Raw genomic sequence first — 18,464 nt, 5'->3', positions numbered from 1 at the left:
ACCCTCAATGGAAGGAAACCCTGTAAGCAAATATTACAGCCCAGTGTTCTCCCTGTGGGCAGAGTGACTGCCAGAGTTCAGCTGAACCCGAACAAAAAGGTCATAAAGCTCCACTGTGATCTGCATCAGTCGGCCCAGGAGGCTGTCACTTTCTGTGGGTTCATCTTTCTGCTCCTGCCAACTTTCTTTAGCTCACCCAACCTCTTCAACTCTGCATTAACAGAGCGTGCTGTGTTCCTACATGTCTGCCTCCAACATTAACATGATGCTGCCTTCAGGTGCTTGTCAGACATATATAAATTACAAGTCGAGCACGAGTGATATTAGCAGGGTGGTAAAATTGTTGGGACTTGTTGAGTTTTTCATGGCTTTTAGCAGATTTAAGGAACCTGCAGAGAAACTGATGAAGCTATACAATCATTTTCATATTTTAGAGTTATTGGTTCATATAAAAACACCAACATTTTACTGACTTCTTTAACCTTTTTCAATGGAATAATGTTAAATATGTTTTATAAATTAAAGCCCCTGTGAGGAGTTTTCATTGATTAAAATAGGCTGACATGAACTGGAGCTTTAAGTAGAAATAACAATAGCAATTTTATTATTTACTGTAAAAGTTATACTTTTTTTTATTTTGTGAGGTTGTGTACTAACTTTAAAAATAATGACTGCATTATTTGTATTAGTTACAATGAAAATACATTATAAATTTTTTTTTTTAAAAGGAGTCAAATTCAATTTTATATCAAATCAAATTAAATGATGGTACCAATATGAACATTTATTTTGAAATAATGTATAATTTTGCTAATTGTACTTTCCTTTAATAGAAATAAGAAGCACATTTTTATTTTAACAGATTTATTTCCTGCATAATGTCATAATTATAATTTAAAAAAACTGTCATTAAAGGTCCATTTTTTAAAATGAGAGATTGCACCTCATTCAAAAACATATAAAGGTAGGACATACTCGTGGACATCCCTCTCTCTCTCTTTCTCTCTCTTACCTTCAAAGCCTTGAACGCACTACTCCCAACAATAAGCAAGGACTGGAGAGAGAGGTTGTCCACTGGTTTGTTGATAGAGGATGCCAATCTTACAAGGTTAAATGACAAAAATGTTCTACAAGTAAACTTTTGCAGGCAGCCCAGGTATAGTCTATTAGGGGTGGGACAAAATATTGACTCAGCAATACATCCTCCTCCTGACCTAAGTGATACAATTGTTAATAAGCTGAATGTCGTTACTCTAATTGAATAAATACAGCACTCTGAAATCGATTCTCCCGACAGTCTGACTCACCGCGTCACTGCTTCATGACTCATCTCAGTTGTGCTAATGACATGAACGAGGGGAACATAAACGACAGGTAATTGGGTGAAGAAGTTGACAGCTGCATAATACCAGAAGACGACAGTGTGATGTCAGACAGCGGTGAAAGACGGCAATCAAAACCAAAAATAAGAAAGGGAGAAAAAACTATTCCAGCTCTTTATGCTGAGAGGAGAAGAAAGGTGGAGGGTACATATAAGTCTGCAGAGAGAGACGAGCGGACGTCATAGCCTGCAGAATCCTACATGATAATAAGTGCTCATTTATTCACAACAGGTGGGAAATGCATCCTACATGTTACTCACTAGCAAGACTTACAGAAGTGCTAATATGGCAGAACGGAAGTCTCCAGAGGAATGGAAGGTGAAAACTTTTTCACCTGGCATTTTATATTCTTAAGTAACTTAGATATCATGATGTAACGTTATTTGATTGTCTTGCAATAAATCACTTATTGCTATCACTGTATCACTGTGTTGTGATATTATTGTTAATATGAGCCAAGTATCTTGTATTGTATTGTGATTCCTGCAGCAATTCCCACCTCTATTTTCTTTGGTGGCGCAGCTACACCAGCAAAATCATTACCTCCTGCTGCCTCGTCTGCCTGCCTCGATTCAGCCATAGATGTAAGAGATAAAATAACATTGAACAGGTGAAGTAAAAGGCAGAAAGCACCCTCTTCTGTTAATAAGAGGCTTCCGTTATTCATTTTTCATTTTAAATTGTCCTTTGTGTGAACTTATTTCAGCTGCCTTGTGAGTTTCATTCACTGTTCACCATTATTATGTAACACAATGATTATTTCAAAGGGAAGAAGCGTCCTCTGATCTCTATTACTCAAACCTACCTCTAGATTTTATTAATCCAGGACCTGAAGTGTATTTTTCCTGCTTTGTTTCCACAGTAGTTACTCTTTCTGAAATGAGGCGTCAGGCAAATGATAGAAACTTTGTGAAAAAGCTGCATGTTTGTGTCCAGCCCTGGCAGCTGTCAATCACTGGTGGCAGCCTGTCCGTCCATGTGGTTGTTCCAGCAGGCGTGCATTGAAGCCAAAACAGGCAGAATGTTACATAACAAAGAGATGTCAAGGAAAGTGTGTTTGCCTGCTGTTAATGCTTGTTCCAATATACTGCCTTCTCACTAGCTAAGCTGCTATTTGAGTGCATGTGAGCGTGTGTGATTGTGTGTGTGTTCAAGTAGCTCCCCTGCTCCTGTTACATAACTTGATAGAGAGCCACGCTCTGTAAGTCCATTGTAGCTGTTACTGACACATGCTGCCCGCTCCATCAATTCAGGGTTTCAGAATGCATTCACCTCCGACAGCCACCAAGACAGAGACCTTGTGTGTGTGTGTGTGTGTGTGTGTGTGTGTTTATGCATGGTTTCTCACATCTGTTGATGGATGTGTACAGGAAATACTGGATAAATCAGAACCATGGAATTTCCTTTACTATGTGGGCTGTGGAGTTGATTTATTTAAATAAGTTTAAGGATTCTCAAAACAAGACTTGTACCATTTTTTGGAAGGAACTTTAGAAAACATTCTGATATTGTTTTCATTAAGAAGATCATTTCAGTCTTGCGTGATTCAAGCTCAAACCTATTATGTTTTACCCTGCAAGAAACTGGTGACAGCATTTATGAGTAAAAAAGGTCCCTATTAAACACAGATCTTGCAACACAAGTGTAAACAATGCCCCAACATTAGGGCAGCTTCACCTTTAGACAGCACCCAACTACTGACACTGGCGCAATGCTGCTCCAGGGTTATCTAACACAGCATGCTGGTGGTCTTGAAGCCAAGAGGTGACATGTACTACATCAGCATCTGCATCTAGTGTGATGTATAACATGCATTTCAGGCAGTTACATTCATTGCAGTGAAAACCTCCCAGAGCTTGTTCGCAGTTATTAAGTTACTGTCTGCATATAGGATGCATTAAAGACCGTATAAAACATGGAGGTCGTCTCAGTGATGTCACCAGTTGGTTTCTGAAGACATGTTATGAGGTTAAAGATGGTGGTTGCAATATTGCAGTTGTAAAAAATGGAGACTAGGTAGCAGCGATTGGGGGAATTGAGGTTTTAGCCAAGCAGAATGGCAAACAGCTAAAATGTTCCCACTGTCAGTCAAATCAGCCACACCCCCAAATCATACCTGATTATGCATATCTTTAAGATGTAATGCAATCAAACCAGAGGAGTTAAATAAAAAATGTCCTCCTCCAACTGCAAGCACTTTTCATCCTTGGCTGTAAAAATGGGCTATTGAATTTGGGCTTTGAGCAAACCTCAAGTGGACATTCAAGGAACTGCAGTTTTTTGAGGTTTGGCATTTACTTTATTTTTCAACACCTGTAGTAGCTGATTGGGTTGCACTCATAAAATGTCCTTAAAATGTCTTGATCTAGGACGCTGGTGGATTAGCGGTCTAAGCGTGTCCCATATACAGAGGCTACTGTCCTCTTCACAGAGGTGGCTGGTTCGACTCCAAACCTTTGCAGCATGTCTTCCCCGACTCTCTACTGCACACATTTCTGTCTCTCTTCAACTGTCCTGTCCAAAGATGCCCCAAAAAATACAAATAAATAAGAATTAAAAACGTCTCGATCTGTCCAGTGCTGCCAATTCTCCTATTTTTTCCCTCTGTTTATTAGCATAGTTGTTGGCTGTCCCATTGATACAGAATTCATTTTTTTACTTAATGAAGGTTGCTTAAAAGGGAGCTAAAAAGAGAAGACATTTTTCTACTTTAGCAAATGAGCTTCAGAGCCATTTGATAAAAACATTTTAAAATTTGATCACATTTTATGTGTTATCCCTTTTGTTATTTCATGCATAACTTTGCAAAGACTTTCTGAATTATTACCGTTGTCCTTGGTGCCACCGTCCTCCATGGTCATCTGCTCGGCCAGTTCAGACAAGGACTCGTCGATTGTCTGACTGGAGCGGAGTGTTAACGACAGACGCTTCTTAATCCTCTTCATCTTTTCCATCGCAGGGCAGTGCAGGGCCTGTGGGCAAGACACAAACAAGCCAACATTAATTCAGCACTAACTGACAGATACACCAGCAGACAAATGCAGGCCGCATTAGGAGGACTGTTTGTTGTTTTGTTTGTGTGTGTGTTTGAGATTTCAGAGGCCTTCGTACAATCCAAAATACCTCGGCTCATAAATAACGTACAACTGCTTTTAATCCAATATTCATCCGCTCTGCAAATGCTTGAACAGCGGATGAATAAAGCATGAACAGAGCATGAATAAAGGATGAGTATGACAAGACCTGAGTACAGCTGTTTTCATGCACACACACATTCACACGGTTATACACACAGATTAATGAGACCTAATTGAAGGGGGCGACAGTCAAATCAGTTAGCAGACGAACATACAAAAACACACAAAACACACACACACATATCTGCAAACACACGGGCGAGTCCTGCCCGCTGTAGACGTGTGTGTTTGAGTTGACGCAGCAGTCATCCAGGTCGCAGGAAACACCTTGCTCAGTGTGCCTGAAGCCAATCTCTGCTCATTGTGCTGCTGCGTTAACACCCTATGCAAGTGTGTGTGTGTGTGTGTGTGTGTGTGTGTGTGTGTGTGTGTGTGTGTGTGTGTGTGTGTGTGTGTGTGTGTGTGTGTGTGTGTGTGAGGAACATGCACTTTGGCTGAGTGGAGGAAATGCTCTGAGGAAGCAGCACCGCCCATCCCGCTCGACCCTCAGCACAAAACAAACGGACCCCTGCTATCACCATCCCTCTTTCTTTCTTTCTCTCTCTCACTCTCTTTCTTTCTTTCCTTCTCTTCCTTTCTTGCCTTCTTCTCTCTCTCAAGGTCGTTAGCTTGTTTCAAACTCATAACACACCATCTGCCACTCCACACACACACACACACACACACATTTGCACCCTCAGCTATTTGTCATTTGTGATGCTGCATGGCAAGAATCACTTCATCAATCAGTGTCGGGCGTTTGACTGCAATGTCACAGCAACACACAATCATGACATGTTCCTTGGATCCTGTACACTACAACACCTACACACACACTGAAGGAACATACAACTATTTGTGTGTCTGTGTGTTTGTGTATGTGTGTATGTACAGGGACATGACCTGGATTTCCTCTCAGCTGGCTGCAGTTGGTCTTATTAAAAACCCAACAGGCCATCAGAAGAGGAACTTATTAATTAAAGGATTCAGTTTCATAAATATTAACTTCTCTACAGGCGAGACATTATTAAAGGAAGATCTCTACATCGACAGATAAGAGCTTTGAAACAGCAGCCGGTCACGATTACACTGAATAACAGTTTGTAGAACGTGTAAAAGGTCTTATTATGAATAAAGATATATACAACTTCTGTAGATTAAACAGCAGTACAATGATTCCCCCTGCATCATGTTTTAGATTTTAATCTGGCTTTTATTCTTGCTGATAAATATCTTGAAACGGTTGCCGTTATTAACATGATTTCATCCCACAAACCTCTCAGACTTGTGGTTATTCTGACACTGAAAGAAATTTGAGCTGATGATGGAAAAGCTTCATTTCAAACCTTACACAAAGAGTCAGCGGCTGTTTTCAAAGTCCAGAATGAATAACAAAAATTGACATTTAAGCTATTGTAGTGCTTCAGTTCTCAAAGATACAGAAAGATGACAAATTAAAACTATATTCCATTAATAACGGAGGCTCATGAGACTACACAATGTGATTTATTTTTTTATTCATCTAATTATTTCATTGCTTAACGGATTTTCCATTTTGCTTTCTACCCTTATTTATATTATTGATTTTACTGTATTGATTTTATTTTATTTTGAAATTTTTTTATGACCACTATCTTCTTTTCTATTTTGCGTATTTTTTTTTTTTTTGTACCCATTTCTGTTGTTTTATGTCTCTCTGTTCTTTTGTGAAGCACTTTAGGCTGTATGCTTGTATGTATGAAAGGTGATATATAAATAAAGTTGAGTTGAGTTGAGTTGAGTTGAGTGATAGTTGGTAATCTAGTCAAATTAGTCACTACTAGTCAGTAAATTGACTCATGTGGATTGAACCTGAGATTGGCCCTTTAATTTGAAGTGTTTCCATCTCTCACTGTAACCATTTATGCATATCTGGCACAAAGCCTCATATACATTTTCTAGCTCTCCTCTGTTGTATGGTTGTAACCCATATTTTTATTTAGGTACTGACTGAGTGAACGGTGCTCAAGTTTTTTTCTCTTTATCTCCCTTCTGACTGTCAGCTGTCACCTGACGATGACACATCCTTAAACTTAGTCTAATGTCATCTCTTAAAATCAACAGTTAATAGAAACATTAAACTATCAGAGAGATGAACTGAAAACACAACCACACAGACACCAGATTATCATGCTGCTAATGTGAAGAGCTGCTGAACTGCCTTTCATTGTTTCACAACAATGGAGATGAAGATGTATTCTACTGATCTATTAGAGGAACTGGTCATCACTATTTATGGTGAGGATGTTTTTTTGACCGTAATGAAACTGATACCTTTGATATTTTTGTACACTGTGGAATACCACATTACCTCAATGCCACTGAAGCCTACTTACAATAATACAAATATTAATAACTTGTGTAACTGACAAGTAATTCTGCTGCAGACTAACACAGGACTTCCACCAGATCCATGTCCAGTCCACTGCAGTCCAGCTCATTGCTCTCTCGTCCATCAACACCCACCAGTTGTGTTTTCAGAACACAGCACGGAGCCGGACCGCTGGACAGCTGGAGTCATGTGACCGAGGTTTACCCATGGTAATTACTGAATCAAGGATTCTCCTCCTCCTCTCTTCATCCATGTTGTCTTCATGGTCCTCTAAAAAACCTCTGACCTGTTGACTCCAGGTGGCTCCTCTCATCATGACGGTTTGTTGTTGTAGTTAAGTGAAATACGATCTGGTGATAACACAGAGTGTTTTATTCTGAAAATTAACTGGATGTTTTCATTTTGTTTTGGTGCCTGACTTCCTGTCCCGCTCCATCTGCTCTGTTGAGATTGATGCGTCATGCGCCAAAATAAAAAGTCTTGCGTCTTTGATCCGGAGGGCTCCAACCTGCCGGATCAGAGACGCAGCCAGAATACAACAGAGCGGATCCAGTGGAAGTTAACACATTGACTAGAATGGAAACCGTTCAGTTCATCGAGGATCCGCTTCAGGCTGGCTCTGGAAGTCTTTACAGCATAAATAAACATGTTTACAGTCTGGTTCAAAAGACAAGTGTAGTCTGGATAGCTCATTCCTCGATCGGCACACACTGTAGGGGAGGTGAATTTTTTCATAACGCGGCAATTTCGACAATATTGAGATTACGAGTCTTCCAATGAGAGGCACAGCTGACTTGATAAGACAGACGGGAACACTGTAGCTGTTGGCTAGGAGGCTCAAAGCCCGCCTCTTTACGCTACAATCGCTCGACAGCAGCAATATGGCTGCCACCGAAGATTGGCTTCAAAACAGAGGTTCAGAAACAGATGGGTGACGTCACAGGTACTAGTCCATATTTTATACAGTTTATGATAGAAACCTCAGGTCCGGTGCTATGACGGATCAGAGACGGACTGGACACGGATCTGGTGGAATTTGGCCGTAAACATACACATCCCTTTTATCCATGCTGTAATATCAAAACCACTAAACTCAGTATGAGTGATACTGCAACGTTTTGGACAAAAGACAAGTACCTATGTTCTTGGAAAATAAACTTTCATTGCATCTGAAGAAGATAAAAAGTAAGATATCTATTTAGTTTGACATTCTTATTTTCTTTCCACTGATGGTAATGTAGTTAAAGGAAACAAAACGCAAAATGAACAGACAGGAAAATGGAAAAGACGTCCAACAGACGTGAGCCAATACCTGTGATAGCCTCCAGGATAAAAATCTGAAATTATGAATAAATTAAAAAAGAGGGGTTCCTTGAATTTCCTTGAGTTGATCATCTATCTAAAGAAATCTGTGTCTTCATAAACGTGTTCTAGAGGTTCTCCAGAGTGTTTGCTGCACTGTCCATTAACTTGCGTGTGATTAGCCCACTTTTGAAGGGGAAGTGTGTCACGCTGGCCCTGGTGGCCACATCCACATGCAGATCTGATGATGCCGCACACTCACACGCATTTACACACACACACACACACACACACACACACACACACACACACATGAAAGAGATCCTACAGTACAGTCATTGTGAAAGGGAAAATAAAAAACTCCAACTAATGAGGCTGAAAATCCTGCTCATAAAAAAAGCAAAAATAAGATGACTCCATCGGAGAAACACTCACAAACAAACACACACACACACACGCCCCTCACTCACACACACTCACTACGTGTGAGATAGGCGCTCTTTGTCTCCTTTGTCGAGGAGTGTAACAGAGCCGGGTTTTATCTCTGCACCAAACCAAAACAAAGGACTCATGTGACTTGTGTGCGTGTGCGTATCTGTGTGTGTGTGTGTGTGTGTGTGTGTTGAGATTGAGAGAGCAGCATCTGGCACACATGACTGATGTGTGTGCGTGAGTGTGTGTGTGTGTGTGTGTGTGTGTGTGAGGGGGGGGGGACCTCAAACAAGAAGAGCAGCACCAGCACTCTGCCAAAAATGTAGAGACATAGAGAAAGAACTGAGACCCCCCTCTGCCTCTCTCTCTCTCTCTTTTTCATCATCAGCATCTCCAGAAAATCTCTCACACACATTTTGACCCACATTCCTCACAACCCCCATTCCATCACTCCTCTGCCCCCTCACGGAAGCCTCCCAAGTGCATTGTGGGTAGTCCAGAGGAGACGACTTCAAAAGGCGAGCGAGGGGGGGAAGAGACGACAGGCGACGAGGCCTAATTAGTGGGCTAATAACCGCACACACACACACACACACACCATCTTCTTCCATTCCTCCTCTTCCTCTCGTATTCATTCTTTCCTCACTTTTTTTCCTCTCATCTCGTCTTTCTCAACTCCATCGTCACAATGACGACATGAAAGAGAAAATGTAGCTTCAGATTAAACTGGGAGATGTGGGTGAAAAGTGTGAATGTGAAGAGGAGGACGAGTGAGCGGAGGAAGAGGAAGGAGATAGCGATGGAGAGAAGAGGAAGATGGGAGACAGAGAAAGTGAGTTTTATTTGGGCGACGGGAGACATAATGGAGTCTTTGTGTTTGGTTAAGAGCCATGAAATCACCAGAGCGACTGCAGGCATGTACAGTGCTGCTGCTGAGAGAGAGAGGCAGAGGGACAGAGAGAGAGAGAGAGGGTGGTGGTTCAACTCTACATGAGGTTAAGTGTCAGTAGCTAATGTCTATGTTTGTGGCGGTATCGGACATTAAAAGCAGTAACCAATCATCAGTGAGTGTTCCCAGAGCAGAGTGCTTCATAGAGGGCTCGCTCCCTTTGTAATTTTCATGAAGTGAACATTTACATAATTTAATTAATGTTCCTTTTTGAGCAATGATTCCAAATAGTTGATGTGTGAAGGGCTGTGTGTGTTTGATCTTCACACTGCATCGAGTATCAAAAAATTTTTAGAATCAAAAGTTGGCACCAAAATGCTTCCACTGGTTATTAAAACCACAGTTACACATTCATCATAGCACGATACAAGTTAGATACTGTACCTTTAAGGGATGGGCAACGATTTTGGAATATTCGTTCACTTTGTAAAAAGAGGTTCTTCGAATATATTCTCATTTTAAAAGTACAATTTTTCATCGTTTGTACCGGTGCATGGTTGTAATAGAGTCCTGCCAGATGGTGGCTACAGAGTGTCTTAAAGCTGTTTGCTAACCACATAAAGTAACAGAAGATGAAGAATGCTAACTGCATTAAATAGCAAAAGAAGTATATAATGTGCTAATATCTGAGTCAGTAGGATCCTCTGAGAATAAACTGAAAGCATGGAAAGACGATCTACAAGAGGAGATCTTGCTGAAGAATGGGATAAGGTGTAAATTCAGCACAGACTGAAACAGCTAACACTTGTTTAAAACTGCTGCAATACAAATGGTTAATGAGAGTCTATATAACACCAGAGAAGCTCCACAAATTTAACTCCAACATCCCAGACCTATGTAACAGGTGTGGGGACGACAAAGGTACATTTTACCACTGCGTATGGAAATGTCCAAACATAAAGGAGTTTTGGGATGAAGTCGGATGTGTAATGCAGGAGTTTTTAATCTTTTCAATTAGCTGTAGAACCAGAGTTTGTTCTTCTTAGTATCTACCCAAAAGGACGTAATATGACCCACAGAGAACGGGTCTTTGTAGACCTCTGCATATACAGGCTAAAAGAACAATAGCACAAACATGGAAAACAGTGGTAGGCTGAGTATTACATGGTGGTTTAATCAAATGTCTCTGTCCTTAAGTGTATATGTTATCTTTTCCAGAGCCAAGCGCAAACATGAATTATTTGACGGTATCTGGGGTCTATTTATTAATTTTCTTCAGGGTAAGGATCTGTCACACATCTTGAGCTAGGCTGGTAAAGAGTTGGCGATGTCTGTAATTGTGGTCGTTTTTTGCAGAAACTTTTTTCTGGGCAGAATATTTGTGATTAACAAATCATCTATGGCAATGCACTCCCTTTGGTTATCTTTATTTAATACAGACAATAATAAAGTTGTGACATTTTGTAATTCAAGTTTTTTTCCCCCCTTGTATGTTTATATAATTTTTCCCTTTATTTTATAGATGTGTATATACTGTATGTGCATGTGTATGTATATATGTATCTATTTTCCCCTTATAATTTATTTAATTGTAATTGTGTGTCTTTGAAAATGTAAAAAAAAAAAATTAACATTGAAACAAAAAAAAAGCTAAAGAAGAAGAAAACATTAGCGACAGTCGCAGCGATTTTCTCAGTTTTTGAATCTCACACTACTACACATGTATTTCCAGAGACTGAGCATGACTATAAAATATAAACACACACACACCACGCCACGTCACAGAAACACTGACATAAAGACGGAGACAGACGCTGTCAGTGACCGCTACTAGCAACACCTTGTCCTGCTGCTGGTTAACGAGACTGTCACACAAACGGGCCGTTAATGGGACAGGTGTGTGTGTGTGTGTGTGTGTGTGTGTGTGTGTGTGTGTGTGTGTGTGTGTGTGTGTGTGTGTGTGTGTGTGTGTGTGTGTGTGTGTGTGTGTGTGTGTGTGTGTGTGTGTGTGTGTGTGTTGGGGGGATTATTTGAACAATTGTTGAATACATGCCAATGATTATTGAATAGTATTTTGGCTTGAAATGCCCATCCCTAGTACCTTTAAATGAAGTTTAGTTAGCACATACTGTAAATGTGTCTCAACTGTGATCATTGTGTGTTTACCTACAAGTGAATCAGGCCCAGCCCGCCTCAAGTCAACTTACTTAACAGTTTCGTTATTACAAAAAATGTCATAAGCGTACACTCTCAGGCTGGCTCACATTTGTTTTTTTAAGTCTTGATAGATTACCCAACAAATGATCACAAGTAAGGATAGATTTAACATTTTGTTCCTGTAGTGTGTGGACAACAATATGAACAAAACATTGCACAACACATTTGAGATTCCTTTCAGGAACAAGCAGACTCCCAACCTTTAAAACTGGATATCTCACCAAATCTAATTTCCTGCATGTACAACACTTCCAGTATCACCGCCCACTCCTTCCATCTCCTTTCTTCTTTGATATAATTAAAGTACTGCTGCTCAACATTTACCAGCGCCAACTTCAAGACACAATGCTTGGATTCAGTCGCCACAGTTTCCTGTGCACAACAAGCTGAGAATGTAGAGGATCTGGGAACTGGTAATATGATGAGCATAGAAACCGCACTGTCGACTAATGTTTAGGTGGAGTACTGCAGAGCGACGCAGACACTTCAACGCACAAGTAGGTAGTGCTTACAACGCAAGGCCACTATGGTGGAGTCAACACAGTATTTCAACCAGGCTTTACACATTATAGACAAGATCCAACAGAGGCTTATATCTTGATTTGAACAGGCAGTCTGTAAAGGACTTAAGATAATCTTAACTAAGCTAACCAGACGCGGTATTACACTTTGAAATCAAATAAAAGGCTGTTATTGACTTATCTAATGCTGGGTAACAAAGCTTATTCCAAAAACTTCCAACAAAGAAGAGACTGACACATTAAATAGCTAGTATTACATATTGCCGCAATTAAAAGTGATGCTTTTTTAATGGAAATCTTAAGAACTCCTTCGATGAGAGTAGGGCTGGGCGATAAAACAACAACAATAATTATCGTGATATATTATTTTTCTCAATATAAATATAACAAATGTACAATAAAACGTTGATATATTTAAACCTGTAATTACACCCCCAATCAAGTGTCCTAAACGCTAGTTCCCACCCAACATTAAACAGGAAAAAGAAGACAACGGCATTTAACAGCCAATCATGTCGCAGGGTAAGAGGTGGGCAGGTTTGGAGCGGAATGTAAACACTAGGGCTGTCATAATTGCTCCAAAATGACGTTCGAATATTGGCTCTAAAAAAAAAAACATAGGTTCGAACCATTCGAATATCTATATTTGCGCAATATGTCAATAACAGGTGGACAAACTAATACAAGGAGACATAACTACTTGTATATGTATTTTTATTTAAGATATAACATGCCTAAAACATACCTACACATTACAAAACAAGTAAATGACCTAATGGTCTATACCGTAACACTTTTAAGACTGTTGACCTCTCGCTCGCTCCCCTCTCTGTGCGTAATGCGCTGAGTGAGTGCTGAACAAGACTTGTGCAAGCAATTAAAGGTCCCTACTCTTGTCCCTGATATAGGCAGGCTTCATTCAGTGATTGAAGCAAATATCATTAACATTAATTGAAGTTAAAAATGAAAAAGTAGTTCACTTACATTCTTGCCGCTTGTATAAAAAAAGAGAGGAAAAGCTTCATTTTATCCCAGTGTCACTGATGGTCGGGCTCTTTTAGTCCACTGTCAATGTAGGGTCTTAGGCCTGACAGGTTATTTAACAAAAACATGAGACAGTCCACATGTGAAGAAGACAGATCTCTTTTTATTCACTATGTTCCAAACGGAGGAAAAGACACGTTCAGAGCACACTGAGGATCCGGGGACGGAGGGATTTCTCTCTGCCGTCTGCTTCACGCTGTGCATGTGTGACTCCTGTGACCTGTCCCTGACCCGTCATGCAGTGCGCCCACTCGCAAAGCAGCCGCTGATGTGTTTTTTTTTCCACAGTCGAATATTAATTTTCACAATCCAATCTCCGTTTTTTTTAAATATTCGAATATATATTCCAATTTAGAATATTCGTTGACAGCCCTAGTAAACACAGCTGAATCGAGCGAAGGCAACACTGAAGAAAATGCAAAACCTACCAGCTCAAAGCAGAGTGAAAACATGTTCCAAAAGAAAGGCCACTAAACTTCATTAGTTAAGATATTTTGGCTATTTACTAGATTACTATATCCAGATACAAGATAACAAACTGTCTGCTTTCCTCAACTTTCATTCAGGAGGAAAATAACCTGCCTTTAAAATGATATGAAAGAATGATTTGATATTATTGTGAAAATTATCTATATTGATTGATATAAAAAATGTTATCGTGACAACATCTTTTCAATATCGCCCAGCTCTAGATGAGAGTGTTGTCCTTTAATCTGAACAAACATCAGAAGTTTCTCTATCTTTGATGTCTTAGCAGCTGTTTGTTGCTGGGTTTAGATTGTAGAATGTGTAAACCAAAAGTCAGAGGGTTTATTCCCAAAAAACACAGTTCACTCTCTCTTATATGAATATATGTTATTTTGAAAAAGGTATTATAATACCTCAAACGTTGTCCCAAAGGATCTAAATCCAGAACTGATGCATCTTTCACTCCTTTCATACTTTTGTCAAAGCTATAAAAGTTTCCAAAACTGACACAGAACGCAAGAGATTAAGCGAGAGGCTGAGCAGTCACCAACACTTCTGTCTTCCTCTGTTGAAACCAATGCTCAAAATAGACCCACTCATATGAGAATCACACCACTCTCTTAACAGAATCGTCACTTTTCTTTTTGAGGGCCGACATGACAGAGCTGGGACGGATCAAGGCCTGACGGGTATATGAGCTCACATGTCAAAGAAAGCTATTGATCCCTTTTTTATCTGTGGTTCCATCCTTAATGTGATTGAGTCACTTCAGCCTGGAGGGTTTGTGTATGATCAGATGTGTTTCATTTTCAGCTTAGGCCAGAGTTTTATTTACTTAACAAGATGAAAGTTCAAAATTTGGCAGTTATTATAGTGGTATTGTAGGTCCTGTCTAACAGCACACAGACACACCTCAACAGAACAAACACTCTGTACAGGTGTACCCACAAAGTCATTATAATGTCATTCTGCTTCCTGAGGTTGGAGATGTTATTTCTTAACTATCCTCTGCCTAAGAACTAGCCACAAGCAAACACTGCAGAGCTGCAACTGTGAATAATCTGAACTGCTTATTGCACTTCTTGTTCTTGGTTAGCGTGTACTCAGGCAGCAGCAGACAAACAACGTCTTCTGGACAGCACAAGGAAAATGTCAGCAGAGGTGTGTGCAGTGTTTTCTTCTGCCTGTGTTGGGCCTGATGCACAATATGGGACTACTTTATAATTGTTAAACTTCCAATAAGTCTATCCATTGTTCTGCTTGTTTCACACAATGTCTGTTACTGCAGTTTCCACTGACTCCAAAATGAACCTCAAAGACTCCATCACTTAAAAAGCAGTATGCAGGGCGCAGGTGGTCTAAGCGCCCCACATACAGAGGCTATAGTCCTTGTCGCAGAGGTCGCCGGTTCGACTCCCGGCCGCGACCATTTCCTGCATGTCTTCCCCTGCTCTCTACTCCCCACATTTCCTGTCTCTCTTCAGCTGTACTATCAATAAAAAGGTAAAAAGGCAAAAAGCCCAAAAATATAACTGAAATATAGGTAGGGCGCAGACTTGGCCCAATGGTTAAGCTGCGCGCCCATGAAGAGGGTGGCCCGGGATTGAATCCAGCCTGCGGTCTTTTTCCTGCATGTCATTCCCCCATTCTCTCCCAGTTTCCTACACTATCCACTGTCCTCTACTCTATAAAATAAATCTGTCAAAAGCCCCAAAATATAACTTAAAAAAAAAAGAAGCAGTAGGCATGCACAACATACGCATATCTCTCCTTATTGGTTGATAATGGGAATATTTTATTCTTATTTAAGATTCCAGTAATCCAATTTTATCAGATAAAACAGTTGATAGGAATGTTGTTGGTGTACGTCCATTAACAAGCCTGCATTCCAACACTGTATGTGTCAGTATGAGGTGCACCATTACAGAGCAAGCGTCACCACTGAAGGTAATTTACAGTTTCTCAAGAGGATACAGCTGCAATTTGCAAAACATGTGCTGCAAGGAATCCCAAGAGGAAACAAGGCCCTCCAGATTTAACACAACACATCTTATCAGTCACCTGAAAACTCATCACTGTCATGAAGACGTTAAGGAATGCAAAGCAGCAGTAGCTTAAGCTAGCATTAGCACCAATACAATAAAGTAGTGTCCTGCCTAAATAGGGATTTTGAAAACTGCAGAACATTTACCACAGAAAGTCCAAAATCGTAAGCAATCAATGACACAGTATCTGAATTTACTGCACTATATGATCAAGCATTCTCAGTGGTAGAAGCCTGAGGATTTAGCTAGCTAATAGCACATTTGGAACACAATTATACTCTGCTGAGTTGCTGTATCTCAACTCAACTTTATTTATACAACACCTTTCGTACATACAAACATCCAGCCCAAAGTGCTTCACAGAGTAAAAGAGACAACAGCAATGATACAATTCTAAAAGGCATGATTAAAAATAAAATAATTTAAAAATAAAATATAATCAATACAGCAAAAATAATAAATAAGTAAGAGTAGGAGGAGAAGTTAAAAATAGGGTCAAGTTAAAAACATCAGATAAATACAGGAAATAAGTAGATAAATAAGATAAATACATGTTGTTAAAGCAATGATTGTAATAATAATAATACAGTCCAGGGCTAAAAATAAATTACTTCCAATTAAAAGTTAGATTAAAAAGGTAAGTCTTAAGTTTACTTCTAAAACACCAACAGAGCATCTTACTCCTTGTGTATAAATTGTTGTTGTTGTCTTAATGTTGCTGCATTATTTTGCCTTTTTTGTACAAGCTGCTTCAAACTAATTGTTCAGAGACTGACTTTGACTTATAAGTAGGATAGTTGAGGGACTCAAACCCTACTGGAGTTTGAAGCTGACTTCAGATCCTTACATGAAGATGTCTTTAGCCATGTACTCACAAAGATCATTAATGTCCTGTGTCTGCTTCTGTCACTGTCAGTATGACCTGAATGCCACATTAGATCATGTGTTAATGTTAACAGTAACAATAACTCAGCTGTTATTAAAACTGAATGTTGTCAAACTTGTTCTTCTGCAACAGAAATAAATACGCCTTATTGAACTGTAAGTGACTGATATTTGAGAGCTACTCAATGCTGTATCATGTAACAGGGTCATATTAAAGGACAACGCTGGTAATAACAATACCTTCTGATTATAAACACATGAACCAATGACAAATAATGAATGGACTGATCTGAAAAGGATTGCTTTTGTATAGAAACACAAAGATGCTGTTGACCAGCGGATCATAAACAGGAGCTTGTGTCCCTGAGCTAAAGAGCTCCTTTGTTGTCCAGGATCTGTTAAAAACACACATCAGTTATCCAAACAACTGCACTGAGCGACACGTTCCTTCATTACACTGAACACTGGAACCAGAAGTGTATTCTGATCAGTCCCACACACTGTCCTGTTGCTTTAAGTACTCGAAATGTGCCAAACATGTATTGATCTGTTGCTGGAAAAAGACAGTCCACTCCTGAGTGAGTAGCTTTAGTTAAACACTTCTGTGGCCAACATTTTTCTGGAAATTACCTCGCCTTTTAAAAAAATGAGACTTGGTATTTATGATCTGGGGGAAAAGACTGAAGGAGCTTTATCTGCAGGTCACAGACAGAGCAAGAAAGCACAGCCAGATGAAGTAATGCATTGTTGAGTTTGGCCTTTTGTATTTTGGAGTTTAATCCTTATTAAGCACAGAATGTTTTGGCACTGCTACAGTAGGTGGCATTATTATCCGGCCGCTCTAAAACGTGCGATCATGGCTGCATTTAAAGCTTCAGGGGAAATGTTTCCGATCATAGTCCACCTTAAGAGCTTGTTTTGGTCACTGACAGACTCAGAATGTTTTATAAAAACCTTACATAGAGAACCATTAGACATCAAACTCTGTGTTGGGGGAGTAACAGGCTTTCTTCTTCATATTGCTCAAGTGTAATTCTAAGATTGCAGAACACAAGGGTTGCTCTCTCGTCTGCCGCCTCAATTGGTTAATTGTTGTGGAATCGTGTGTTATACAAATATTGGGTTGGATCTGAACCAACCATTCAAAACACCAAAGTCACATAACATAGAAACGAACCAACCCACTGATACCCCTTTTCCACTGAGGCAGTTTCAGGGCCGGTTCGGAGCCCGTGCTCAATTGAGAACCAGTTTTTTGTGTTTCGATTGTGAAAGAACCAGCTCCCGGTCAGCAAAACAGGTTTCAGAGCGGCTCCAACTCTTTGCTGGTCTAGAACTGCAAGCTGCTTATGTCAGGGGGGGAGGGGCAGGTGGCGAGGGGTGAGGGGCGGGGTTGCCGTGACCAAAAAGACAAACAAAACGTTTGAAAACGCCATTTTCCTGCAGCGAAAAAATAACAAAGACGAAGCTAATGGATTCCAAGGCTAAGCAGTGGTCGGTCGAGGAAACACCAACAAGCATGCTACGTTATCCGCCATTGTTGTTCTTGTGAGGGAAAGTTCGTGCTAGCGCTACTGGGAAAAGCGGTCAAGTAGAAGTGATGTCATGACGTGGCTTTTCTACAGGCTCAAGCGGGTGGAAAAACAAACTGGTGCTGCGTTAGTTTGCAAGTTCAGCTTGGCGAGCACCAGCCAGGAACTAGAACCAGGTTGGCGTTGGTTGAAAAGGGGTA

At 40.2% G+C, this 18,464-nt stretch overlaps 1 protein-coding gene across 2 annotated transcripts in view; it reads right to left on the bottom strand.

Moving 5' to 3' along the window:
- The window catches only part of cdk17 (cyclin-dependent kinase 17), a 76,034-nt gene that overhangs the window by 32,684 nt on the left and 24,886 nt on the right, over positions 1-18,464 (bottom strand). For both annotated transcript variants that reach the window (XM_034673343.1, XM_034673344.1), the window contains exon 2: positions 4,210-4,354. In XM_034673343.1, the coding sequence (XP_034529234.1) occupies positions 4,210-4,336 (127 nt within the window). In that variant the 5' untranslated portion in view covers positions 4,337-4,354. The remainder of the gene's footprint in view (positions 1-4,209; positions 4,355-18,464) is intronic.

This window comes from Notolabrus celidotus, chromosome 21, assembly GCF_009762535.1.
Source record: "Notolabrus celidotus isolate fNotCel1 chromosome 21, fNotCel1.pri, whole genome shotgun sequence".
Lineage (NCBI taxonomy): Eukaryota > Metazoa > Chordata > Actinopteri > Labriformes > Labridae > Notolabrus > Notolabrus celidotus.
Note: the sequence above shows the minus strand (reverse complement) of the source record. Positions and strands in the feature narration are given on the sequence as shown.